General features: G+C 56.1%; 5 protein-coding genes across 5 annotated transcripts in view; 1 reads left to right on the top strand and 4 right to left on the bottom strand.

Moving 5' to 3' along the window:
- A1O3_04641 (uncharacterized protein) overlaps positions 1-981 on the bottom strand; it is a gene marked incomplete at both ends in the record, with an annotated part of 1,974 nt that extends 993 nt beyond the window's left edge. Inside the window, one exon of the mRNA XM_007734769.1 lies at positions 131-981. Within this exon, the coding sequence (XP_007732959.1) occupies positions 131-981 (851 nt within the window). The remainder of the gene's footprint in view (positions 1-130) is intronic.
- Positions 982-2,540: 1,559 nt separating this feature from the next.
- Positions 2,541-4,222, bottom strand: A1O3_04640 (uncharacterized protein; the record flags this gene model as incomplete). Its single annotated transcript, XM_007734768.1, has 5 exons — positions 2,541-2,608; positions 2,673-2,980; positions 3,068-3,434; positions 3,525-3,872; positions 3,991-4,222. 5 exons carry the CDS (start codon positions 4,220-4,222, stop codon positions 2,541-2,543), a joined length of 1,323 nt encoding a protein of 440 aa, XP_007732958.1.
- A 1,331-nt stretch (positions 4,223-5,553) lies between these two features.
- On the bottom strand, positions 5,554-6,092 carry A1O3_04639 (uncharacterized protein; the record flags this gene model as incomplete). The annotated part of the gene is made up of 2 exons (XM_007734767.1): positions 5,554-5,886; positions 5,967-6,092. The coding sequence occupies 2 exons, from the start codon at positions 6,090-6,092 to the stop codon at positions 5,554-5,556; spliced, it is 459 nt and encodes a 152-aa protein (XP_007732957.1).
- A 797-nt stretch (positions 6,093-6,889) lies between these two features.
- Positions 6,890-8,774, top strand: A1O3_04638 (uncharacterized protein; the record flags this gene model as incomplete). The annotated part of the gene is made up of 4 exons (XM_007734766.1): positions 6,890-7,146; positions 7,238-7,694; positions 7,813-8,388; positions 8,523-8,774. The coding sequence occupies 4 exons, from the start codon at positions 6,890-6,892 to the stop codon at positions 8,772-8,774; spliced, it is 1,542 nt and encodes a 513-aa protein (XP_007732956.1).
- A 526-nt stretch (positions 8,775-9,300) lies between these two features.
- Positions 9,301-10,691, bottom strand: A1O3_04637 (oxalate decarboxylase; the record flags this gene model as incomplete). Its single annotated transcript, XM_007734765.1, has 2 exons — positions 9,301-10,299; positions 10,362-10,691. The coding sequence occupies 2 exons, from the start codon at positions 10,689-10,691 to the stop codon at positions 9,301-9,303; spliced, it is 1,329 nt and encodes a 442-aa protein (XP_007732955.1).
- Positions 10,692-11,317: the final 626 nt, after the last annotated feature.

The following is an 11,317-nucleotide window of genomic DNA, read 5'->3' as shown; positions in this document are numbered from 1 at the left end:
GCAGAGCAGAGCAGAGCAGAGCAGAGCAGAGCAGAGCAGAGCAGAGCAGAGCAGAGCAGAGCAGAGCAGAGCAGAGCAGAGCAGAGCAGAGCAGACAACTACTCAACACATCCGTTCCGGGATTACCTACAAGGGCGTGTCGTCCGTGGCTCGTAGGACCGGATCCTGCGTGAACCAGACCACCTGATGGTCGGCGCGAATGCCATGGAGATGGTCGAACAGTTCGGCGGCGGTCTGGCCGTCACCGACGATGGCCAACCGGGCCTCTCCGCCCGTTGCGCGCAAGACCGCTGCAATGCGCGGCAAAGACTCTGCGGCGTGGACAACGGGGCCGGACGAAGGGGAAAGGCCGGGGCCAAGGCTGGAGAGAGACGTAGGGATATAGTGCTGCAGGCCGACCGCACAGATGACTTGGTTGGCGACAATGGAGTCCTGTCGTCCAGTCGCCACGTCGACAAACACCACGTTCCAAGCTCGCACAGGGCCGGGCCCTGGGCCGTCTCGTTCTCGCGCCGGAACCGAAACCGGAGAGATGGACTTCGCCTGCTTCCCGAAGCTGACCTGGTGCTGAAAGGAGGCCGCACACCAGCGCAGATAGTCGGCGTACATCTCACGCGACGGATGGAGTTGGGAACTGTTGGCATAGACCACCAGCCGGTCAGTCGCGTGCAGGTAGTTCATGAAGGTGAATTTCGACCGCGGGTTCTCCGACGTGACCAGGTCGTTCAGGAACGATGTCCTCAGCCGGCCGCGACTGGCGGGCGAAGTCGAGTCCGAACAGGAGCCGGGCGTCCAGGTCTCCTCGGGCTGCCGTTCGAGGAAGACCGTCTTGTCGAGCGCTCGTCTCTCATGCAACGCAACAGCGATGGACAGCGCGCTCGCCCCAAATCCCACACAGACCAGATCCAAGGGCGAGGGCGTGTCTGGCGCGCTCCCGCGCCCTTTCAACGATTCCAATTCCATGTCCATGTCCATGTCCATGATGGTGATGGTGACTTTGACTCGCCTCAACGGACACTGTATCGGACTCGGAGACGCGATTTGTCTGCCCACGACAACCAGCGTGATCTTGATTGAACGGCCAACTGCTTAATCCGGTGTGCAAGCAAGGTACGATTGTTGTTTGTATCCGAAAGAAGTCCAGACTCTCAGACATGCAAGTCTAAGCCTAGCCCAGTCCGCCGGTGTCAAGGTCAAGGTCACATGGCCGTGCCATCCCATCCAGCATCCATCATGAATCATCCATCAAGGCTTTCAAGGTAATGGCAGTACAGTCTTGCCGGCGAAACCGTAATTAATGGTAATGGTAATCAAAATGGTAATGGTACTGGAAATACGCACCGTGGTCTGGTTTCGTCAGACTCAGACTGGCTTGTATACCTAGGTAGGTTGTACTACTGTATCCGTACTCTGTATCTGCACTCCATACTCCGTAATCCTTACCAGTACCAAACAGGTCCACTGGAAAGTCCCCATCCCACGCATACGACGCGCAGAATCCGTACGCAGTATCCGTACAGAGTCCAATACCAATACTAATACCAGCGGCGTGAAATTCAAGGCGCCGAGCCCGCTTGGCGCTTGGCACTTGGCACTCCGCTTCAATTCTTCGCCGATCAGATAATTCCATGAGTGAATCAGATAACTCAATTTGCACGCCTGAGGAGCCTCCTGAGCCCCGGAGCAGCCTAAGGGCACCGTGGAGTGCCCAGCCTGCAGGGATCCCAAGGCCACTTGGAGGCATTCAATCAATCTCCGGGCAGTGGACATCGGCTCAACTTGAAGAATTTTCATCTGATAAGATAATCTCCAATCACGTCGTCCTCCTGGACCTCCTGGGCCTCGTTGCGTGGCACTAGCACCCACCTACCACCTGCAGAACCTTGCCAGCTCCCTCCCTCCGACACGTTCACGTCGCCGGTGGGTTCGTGCCATGACACGACCGCTACCCACGGGATCCTCAGTTTCTCGTATGTGACGAAGGTCGAAGATGGCAGGATTCGTCCCTTGGCACCGGCCTGCGATATCGGATTGTGCCTGCCACAGCACTAGTTAGCCATTATGGCGACATTCGACACTGCGAGAAAATAAAATGAGTGATGCAAGACAGGAAGAGCCACTGCGACGGGAGCCCCCGGGCGGAGAAACACTTGTCCTTTGTCCAAGGTCTCTGCCCTGCTGAAGAATGGATTTCGAAGACGTAATAGTGCGACATGACACTTTGCATCCGACCCGAGAGCAGACAGCAGACAACATACTCGGTTTGCGCGCCCCTCACTCTGCCACCGGTCCAGAATCCAGATGCGGCCGGGATGGGGATAGTTGTTTCGGTGTCCAGGATGTCGGTACGGAGCACTACTACTTACTACCAGTGACATCCGCTTGGCCTGCTACCGTGGATGAGTTAAGTTGAGCATCCCAAGATGCTACTCTGTACTCTGTACTCTATACTAGGCCTCAGGGGTGCGGTGCAGACGAGATATTGGGGGTCATGTTGAACGTTGAACGTTGATCATGAGTTGCTTTACTAAAGTTACTACCTACAGAGTAGCTTCTCCAGCCACGGTTTCGGGAAATTCCTTCCCAAGCTGCATATGGTCCCAACATACTAGACGTGCGAATCAGCCAAACCCGCCCAGGGAGGGGAGACACAAGACAGGCGATATACGTACTCCTGTTGCCCAGGTCGTTTTCAAAGAAAAGCTGCAAAATATCCGACCCGACCTTGGTTCCCTGGGTGGGATAGTGGGCGACGGCCTGGTTGCCAATCGCGATGCAGATCATGGGCGGCACCTCGCTCAGCTCCATGAACTTGGGGGCTGTGCCCTGCATCTCCTGCAGCATCAGCTGGTGGATGTTCTGGGCCGCGTATTGGCCTTGGTGCATGGCGCCACCGCAGCGTTTGATGCCCGACCATTTGGTCAGATCGCCCACCGCGAAGTGATACTGCGAGTTCGACACCTCCTCAGGGAAGCTCAACCTGACGAAAACAAACCCAGGTCAGTTGGCCGGCCAGCCACCACCACTAGAGTCAAAACAGCTTGGAGAGAATTCCGGCTTCACTTACGATGGGGTGATCTTGATGTAACCTTCTTCATCCACGACTGTAGCTGGAAGATACTGGCTTGTCGGCAAGCTCCTCGAGATGGCGTAAATCACTTCGCTGGCCCGAATCGTTCTGCCGCTGGACAGATTGAGAGTCGACCTCGACCGAACGGCCCCGTTCTCTTCCACCGTCTCCGTCTCCGTCCCAAGAACCCGTTCGCCCATGATGGTCTCAACTCCCGCCTCGCGAAGCTTCGTCAAGCAGGTGTCTTTGAAATCGTCCGGTAGAGGCTCGGAAGAGCAGAGCTTGTCCCTGGAGTGGATTAACGTCACTTTCTGCGCCGGCATGACCAGCTTGATTTCCGCCGCCATCTCTATTCCCACGGCACCTGAGCAACGTTAGTGTTAGATGCCGTGCGTGCCCTTAGACAAGGCGACAATTCCGAGTCCGAGTCTGAGTCTGATATTGCCAGTCTTACCTCCACCCACCACGACCACGCCCTCTTGGGCATCTCGCACCGACCGGATCTGGGCATTGGCTACGACCAAGTATCCTTCCCGCGTCGTGGCTTGTGGTACGACCGGCCACACCCGTCGGAGGCCCGTGGCCGCCACCAGAAAGTCGTAGTTCAGCTCGGTCTCAGTCTCGGTCCCGGTCCCAGTCCCGGTCACCGTGACAGTGGCCCGTCTGCTTTTGGGGTCGACACTCCTCACACTCCCCCGGACGAAGCGGATGTTCTTCAGGGCTGGGATCTCTTCGAACTTGGTCCACACCTTGGGTGCAAATGCAGCCGAAGCAAACGCGAGTGGCGATGCGATCAAGTGGTCTGCACATTGGGCAAGATTCAAATTAGCCAGTGACCACTCCAACTCGCACGAGCATAGACGACATGACATAGAGCAATCGTGGGCGTCCCCACGAGCATGAGTACAGTAGTAACTCACAGTAGCCGTCGCGCTCGTCGACAACTGTAATGTCGACGGGGATCTTGCCCCGGTTGAGGGGCTGGACTTGGTCGGAGGAAAAGCGAGCCGGGCGACCGTTGCAAAGATCCAGCAGATTCAGAGCTGCTCCCAGTCCTCCATAAGAGCCTCCCAACACCAGGACTCTGAAGGGGTGAGTCCGAGTCCGGCCAGCAACCGCGACCCCTAGACCGAGACCTTCATTGGACGGCATTTTGACCAGCCTACTACACCACGAGCTGAAAGACCGACGCAGCAGCAGCATCCAGGCCAGAGGACCATTTGGCCACCCAGCAGGCCCCCCAAGAAACAGGGAGCCGCCTATATATATACAATACACAATACACAATACATAGTGCCGGCCGAGGTCGGCTAAGAAGTGGGCTCAGGAGGCGTGGCGTCGAGGCTCCAATCTTATCTGATCAAAATACGCCGTCTCCATCTGTTGTGTCTCATTGGGCGTGTATGTACGGAGTACGGAGTATGTACAGCTTCCCCTGGTCTGACAATATTAATGGATTGTGATTCCTGACAGCCTTAAGACCCTAAGAGCATTGTCGGCCGCCGGGCTTGGCTGGACTCGCGTGCCTACCAAGATGTCATCGTGGACCTGTAGCGGCTCGTACTGTAGCCAACTACGCGGATGGACTCAAACTATATTGCTATCGTTCAATTTTGTCATTTATCGGTCCTTATTCATCGTTTATTGTTCATTATTTGTTAGAAACGAGGAAGGAATTCGAGGACATCTCGGCACAGTATAAGCGTCCCGTTCTAATCAAGCCTGTTCGTCGATACCGAAGATTTCATCCCAGTGATCATAGATCATAGTTGAGCCAATCCAAAGGGAAGCTCAGATTCGTGGATGCATCGGCCTCGGTCTGGCTTGCTGACGAGTTCAACACTTGAAGGGAAGCCGGGCTGTGGTCTCGAAAGCCATCTAGCTCTCGCATCTCAAATCCCGTGTGGTGCATGTTGATGTTGGCCTGGTCTGCACTGCATGGCCTGGTGCTGATGACGGGCTCCTGGCGTACGGCGTCCGAGGTGCCCGTCAGGCATCTGGCCACAATCTGCAGGCCTTCTTTGGTCTTCGCACAGTTGGTCGTTGGTGGACGGTGACAAGAGACACTGAGGATCCCAGCTCAACATGAGCTCATACCGCTTACTGTACACCGTGGCCATCCTCAAGGCCATCACTGGAAGCCGCTGCTCCGGGCGCACGTCACAGAGCAAGTGACCGAACACCACGTCGTCGAAGTCGGCCAGCAACTGCGACTGCGACTGCGACTGCCGCAAGGCGCTCCAGTCTGGCGATGCGCGGTCCGCGCCCAGCTTGGAGATCTTGTCCTTGACCAGCGTCGCGACCTGCCACGCCTAGCATTGAAAGACGCACAGGGTCGCGTCGGTGAATCCGTCTCTCGACCTGGGCTTCTGCGTCATGTCCGGGTCCAAGTCTGCGTCATCGACGTTCGCCGGGGGGTGGGTGTCGAACAGACCAAGGTGTATCGACAGTCCCCCGAGACCTAGCGGTCGCCGGGCAAGAAATCAGGGTGGCACACCGTCAACCAGAGTCGGCGCCTCATCTCTGCGTCGAAGATGGATATTCCGGGAAGGAGAGACCAATCCCGATGGAAGCCGATGCTGACAGACCGCAATGCGGATCAGCAGTCCCGTCATGGACCAGATATACCTGGTTGACTCGGTGGAGCGAGTCACGAACAGATAGTGAGTGAAGGCTTGGATCACCGGCAGCTGCGTGGTGTTGATGAAGTCGGTCCAGGCGAGAGCTTCTTCGGTGCCGCGTCGATACCGCACGAGGAGATCGTCTCTCTCGGCATGGAAGTTGACGCGGACCTCACCTCGAATGAAGGCCGTTAGCTGCGACGAGGCATTTGCTTACAGTAAAGATCCATCTCATGATGGTGGCATGATGGAGACAGAAAACGCTAGGGACAGACCTCTTCGTCCATGAGAAAAACCACAGCTGCCAATGAGATGCTGAGTATCAGTGGCCCCATGGCCTGCTCCACGTTCACAATATTTCCCCGTGCCTCATGGAATGGCGGCCGACAACGAGGGAACATGCAGGATCTTGATGAAAGGATTGACGCTTTCCGGAAATGTATGCCAGAGGAAGAACGTATGCGACGGCAGTGGCCTCATGAGCATGTCTCCCGAGCTGAGATCACTGCGCCGGGGTTGTGGACAATGAAGGAGGAAGCTGAGCGGGCGGAGGAATCCACTGGTGATGGTGATGGTGATGGTGATGCGAGGCTCTCTGGATTGTCCACTACGTCGGGTTCATCTTCATCGTCCACCTCCAACTGCTCGTCTATGTAGCCCCTAAGCCTAAGCCTAAACTCCTAAGCCTAAACCCCTAAACCCTAAGCCTAAGAAGCCTTAACTCCGTTGCTGTTTGGCCGTTAAGTCCGACTCTGTCCGGTCCGAGCCAATCATGTGCTGCACCTGCCCCTGTATAGCGTTGTACATCTGCCTGCTTCCTCCCTCACTTGCATCAAATTCACCCCGCAGCAACAGACGGTTAACTCTCGAGAGGGATCATGATCATTGTCCACTTGTACGGCTACTGATATGCCTATCACTCTGACGTGTGCAGAATGCTGCTCTGTCAAAAGGGGGAAGTGATGCCAAACATGATTCATCGGGAGACTGTGCGGTGGCTAAGGCCAAAGGTACAGGCGCGAGCCTCCAGGCGGTTCTCCTCGTGATGTCCAACCCTTGACACACCCCTGCCGTTCTCCAAAGTTGAATCTTAAATATTACTTGTCCTCGCGCTCATCTCCTCGTCCTCCTCCTTGTCCTTCTCCTCCTGCTCCTCCTCCTCCTCCTGATCGTTCCTCAAGGATTCAAGCCCCCCAAGATGGGGCCGACTACGGCACCCAAGGAGCTCAACAACCACGATACCATGTCTCTGACAGCAACAGACCCTGACGGCCCTTCTGTTGACGCACAAAGAAACCCGGAGACTGATGTAGAGAAGACGGTGGTGGCGCAGCTAGATCCGAGCACTGCTGATTCGCAGTGGGATGGACCAGACGACCCCGGAAATCCCTTGAACTGGCCAGCCAGGAAGCGAAACGCCCAGGTCATTGTGGTCGCTGGACTCATGCTGGCCGTGTATGGACGCCATTTTCTTTCCTACCCAAAAATTTTTCTCCCCCATCCCCCGTCAACGAACAATCTACAGTGATGCTGACCCTAGCCTCAGGAATCTCGCATCCACCATGTTTGCCCCAGCCGCCGGTCAGCTCATGGACGAGTTCGGATTCACCAGCCACGCGGTGGCGTCGCTGACCGTGTCGATCTATGTCCTCGGCTTTGCCCTGGGCCCTCTGCTCTGGGCGCCCTTGTCCGAGATGTACGGGCGGCTCGTCGTCTACCTCGTTTCAACCGTCTTGTTCCTCGCCTTCCTTCTCGGCACCGCCTTTGCGGCCAACCTCGGCCAGTTCATGGCATTCCGGGTGTTGAGCGGCGGAACCGGAGGGGCCAGTCTGGCCTTATGCGGTGGTACGCTCGCCGACGTCGTCCCCAGAGAGCACCGGGGGAAATGGATGTCCTTGTTTGTGCTGGGCCCTCTCTTGGGACCGATCATAGGCCCCGTCATGGGCGGCTTCATCGCACAGGACGTTGGCTGGCGCTGGGTATTTCGCGTCATCGCCATTGCGGTACGTCTAGCATGCCCTATTCCCTCATTCCATTTCATTCATTCGTGCTCTGCAGCTCCGAGAAGGAGGTATATATCGATTGCCAAGCACAAGTAACTGACCTGAGCCACTCTTACAGACTGGCGTGTGCCTCGCTCTGATATTTGCCTTTCTGTGCGAAACATTCGCGCCAGTCCTCCTCCGCCGTAAAGCGCGGGCGCGGGCGCGAGCACAAGCCAAAGACGAGCCTGAGCCCGCGACTTATGTCGAGAAGCCAGATATCGGGGCTGAGCTCCGACGAGGAATTGTGCGGCCGCTGAAACTTCTGGTGTTATCGCCCATCGTACTACTCCTGTCGTTATACACGGCCTTCTACTTCGGGCTTATATTTCTCCTCTTCACCACCTTCTCCACCGTCTACATGGACCAGTATGGCTGGTCGACGAGCATCTCCGGCCTGTCGTACCTCGGCATGGGCGTGGGCATGGGGGCCGGCTTGGCCGCCCAGGCCCGACTCAGCGACCAGTTCATCAGGCAGCGCACGGCCAAGAACGGCGTGTCCAAGCCGGAAGACCGCCTCGTGCTGATGGCCATCATGTCGCCGTCCATCCCCATCGGCATGTTCTGGTACGGATGGGCGGCCGACAAGCAGACACACTGGATCGTGCCCATCCTCGGCACCGTCTTCATTGGCGTCGGCATGATCTTCACCATGGTAAGAAGAGTATTTCCTTTCCCGACGAAATCAGAAACAGACCCCTGGCCGTACCCCTAATTCTCTGCATCAATCGAACCCAGTATAATAAAAGAGCGGCTTGACTGACCTGTGACTGTCTCTTCTATCTCTAGCTGCCGGTTCTGGTCTACCTCGTCGACTGTTTCGGCGCCGAAGCCGCCGCCTCCGCCATGGCCGCCAACACGTTCATGCGTTCCATTGCCGGCGCATTCCTCCCCCTGGCCGGTCCCGCCCTCTATGAAGCCCTCGGCCTCGGCTGGGGTAACAGTCTCTTGGGCTTCCTAGGCCTGGCGATGCTGCCCATTCCGTGGGTCTTCTACCTCTACGGCGAGAAGATCAGGCTCAGCCGCAAAATAACCCTCTAGATATAATTAAAAGTAAGCTTCTTCTTTGCTGTTGTTTCTTCTTCTTCAGTCGGTTAGGCTATGGATAGGATCATCCTAAGGAGATTCTCAGTCATCATATATAACCTGCCATTGGAGATTCTCAGTCATCGTATTTAGTCAGCCATTGGCGATACTGGATCGGAAGAGAGAGATAGAATCAGTGCTAATGAGGATGGGGTTGCCAAGGCGCGAGCACCGTTTGCACAGGCGGGCAAGAATCTCCTGCGGGAAGTGAAGAAGGGGGAAAGGGATGAGAAGAAGTAGTCTTCATGTCAGGACTGAGAGGTTTTTGATCCATCTAATTCATTTGCAATGCCTGGCCAAGCCTCAAATCATACTCTTCTTTCTCCTTGATCTTTGTTTGAATGAAGCTGAGTGCATTAGGGCATCATGCTTCCCCCAAAGTTTGCTTCATTGATGTGATCTTCCGGTCAAACCGCAGCACTGTGATCTCCCACTGATCTCCTGAGAAATCCCCAGCACTGCAGATGGACTGACCATCTCGCTAGGCATCTTTCCCTCGGATAGGGTCATAGTCGGCACCATGAATCTCCTTCAAGAACCTCTCGGCCCCTTCCTTGTCATTGGCAAAAATATGATCCGTCACCATCCTCTGGGGCGTCTCGCCCAGCCACTGGAACAGCGAGAAATCCTGGAACTTGTCGGCGCGGAAGATCTCAAGCACCTCCACAGGCTCGTCGTCGCTCAGGTTTTCGATGAAATGGCCCATGTTGCGCGGGATGACCCCAACGTCTCCGGCCACGAAGTCAAACGTTCGGGCGGTGCCCTCGGCGCCAAAGACGGTGACGCGGGCGCGGCCCTTGATGAAGAACGACCACTCGTCCGCATTGGGGTGCCAGTGCATCTCGCGCAAGGCTCCCGGCTGGATGTCGAGATGAGCCGCGGCAATGGTCTTGGAAATGGGGAAGTTGGTCGAGTCGGTGATGCGGACCTGCCCTCCCGTCGTGTTGACCGGTTCTTGATCCAGCATCTTGTGCGTAAACTGGTATTTGGACTTCTTGACGTGGCGGCCGTCTGGCCTTTCCTCGTCAATGGACCCGGGCAACGATCCTTGAAAGATGTACTTGTCTGACTTGGGGATCGTCTTGAAGACTTCGGGGGCTAGTCGGAAGTTCTCCCCAAGCACAGCTTTGGGCGTGTGAGCCAGCCAGTCGGTCAACAAGAAGGTCGACTCTTCGTTGAAGTTGCCATCGTCAAACACCAGCAGAAACTCGGTGCCGTTGGGGCTGAGCCCTTGTAGGGAGTGCGGGTGGCCGGATGGAAAGTACCACAGGTCGCCTTTCTGGAGATCGTCGATGAAGCTGCCGCCCTCGCTGTCGAGACCGGTGACCCGAACGTTGCCTTCGAGCACATATGCCCATTCGGCTTCCTTGTGCCAGTGGAGCTCTCGGATGACACCATAGTCGAGTCTCATGTTGACGCCCGCGAGTTCTTTGCTAATGCCCAGCTCTCGCACCGTCGTCTGGCGAGTCCAGCCTCCTTCCTACAGAACATCAGCACCAGGACCGCTGGACCAGCACTGTGCTCGAAGAGAGAAGCACCTACCTCGATTCTCATGTGGGAATCAGCGAAGCTCCACCGCATGTTGGGCATGCTGCCGTGATCCGTACTCGGAGGGCGCATCAGGTCCGGGTTCTGCCTCTCGCGATCCCTGTTCCGGGGGCCGAGCATGGTCGCGCCATCCCCATTTCTCCAGGGGAGTGGCTGCCAGTCATTCCCGTACGAGTCGACCTTGTGGTCATAGGGATCTCGGTGCTTCCGCGTGTAGGGACTATTCCGGTCGATGGCCCGGATGGGTTGCTGGTCCCTCTCCGAGATGGGAACGGCCAAGCAGATGCATATGCTGGTCAGAAGTGACCAGAGGAGGAGCTGCATCTTGCAAGGAATCTGTAGATGCAGAACGAGCAGGAGTAGAAGGAACGGCAGCTAGAAATCAGCAACAAGGACAGGTGCAACGCTGGGGTTGTTACAGCCAATATATACAAGGTAGGTGCTAGTAGTAGTACTGTAAGCAGTCTCTCATCAAGCACCCGGAATGCCCGGCTGGAACTGGCATCGAAGAACGAGCGAGACACCTGGAATCATCAATACATGATGTACCTTCATCACGGCATTTATTGAGCCATCCCCATCCCCATCCCCATCTATCTCTGCAGTGTGAGAGGTGAGATGAGAGATATGGATTGTGTGACGTCAGCGAAGTGGCCGGCTCAACCTTTAGCAGAGCACATCCATCTGCTCCGTGCAGAGTATGTACCTTACTCCGTACATCCATTTACTATCTCAATGAAAGGTGGTGAAGGCAAGGACGTGGTGAAATCATTGTAGAGCCCGGCTGAACGTTTATTGGCATCTTCAATCCAATAATTCTGTCTCTTGACTGCTCGACTGCACCTCAGTCCTTTCATCTCCAGATTGTTTCCCGTCTTTCTTCCTCCATGCACCTCATTACTCAGGCTCTGACGGCCCCGGACTCTAGACACTGCCGTGCTTCGCCTAGC

This window comes from Capronia epimyces, assembly GCF_000585565.1.
Source record: "Capronia epimyces CBS 606.96 chromosome Unknown aczIQ-supercont1.4, whole genome shotgun sequence".
Classification (NCBI taxonomy): Eukaryota; Fungi; Ascomycota; class Eurotiomycetes; order Chaetothyriales; family Herpotrichiellaceae; genus Capronia; species Capronia epimyces.
Note: the sequence above shows the minus strand (reverse complement) of the source record. Positions and strands in the feature narration are given on the sequence as shown.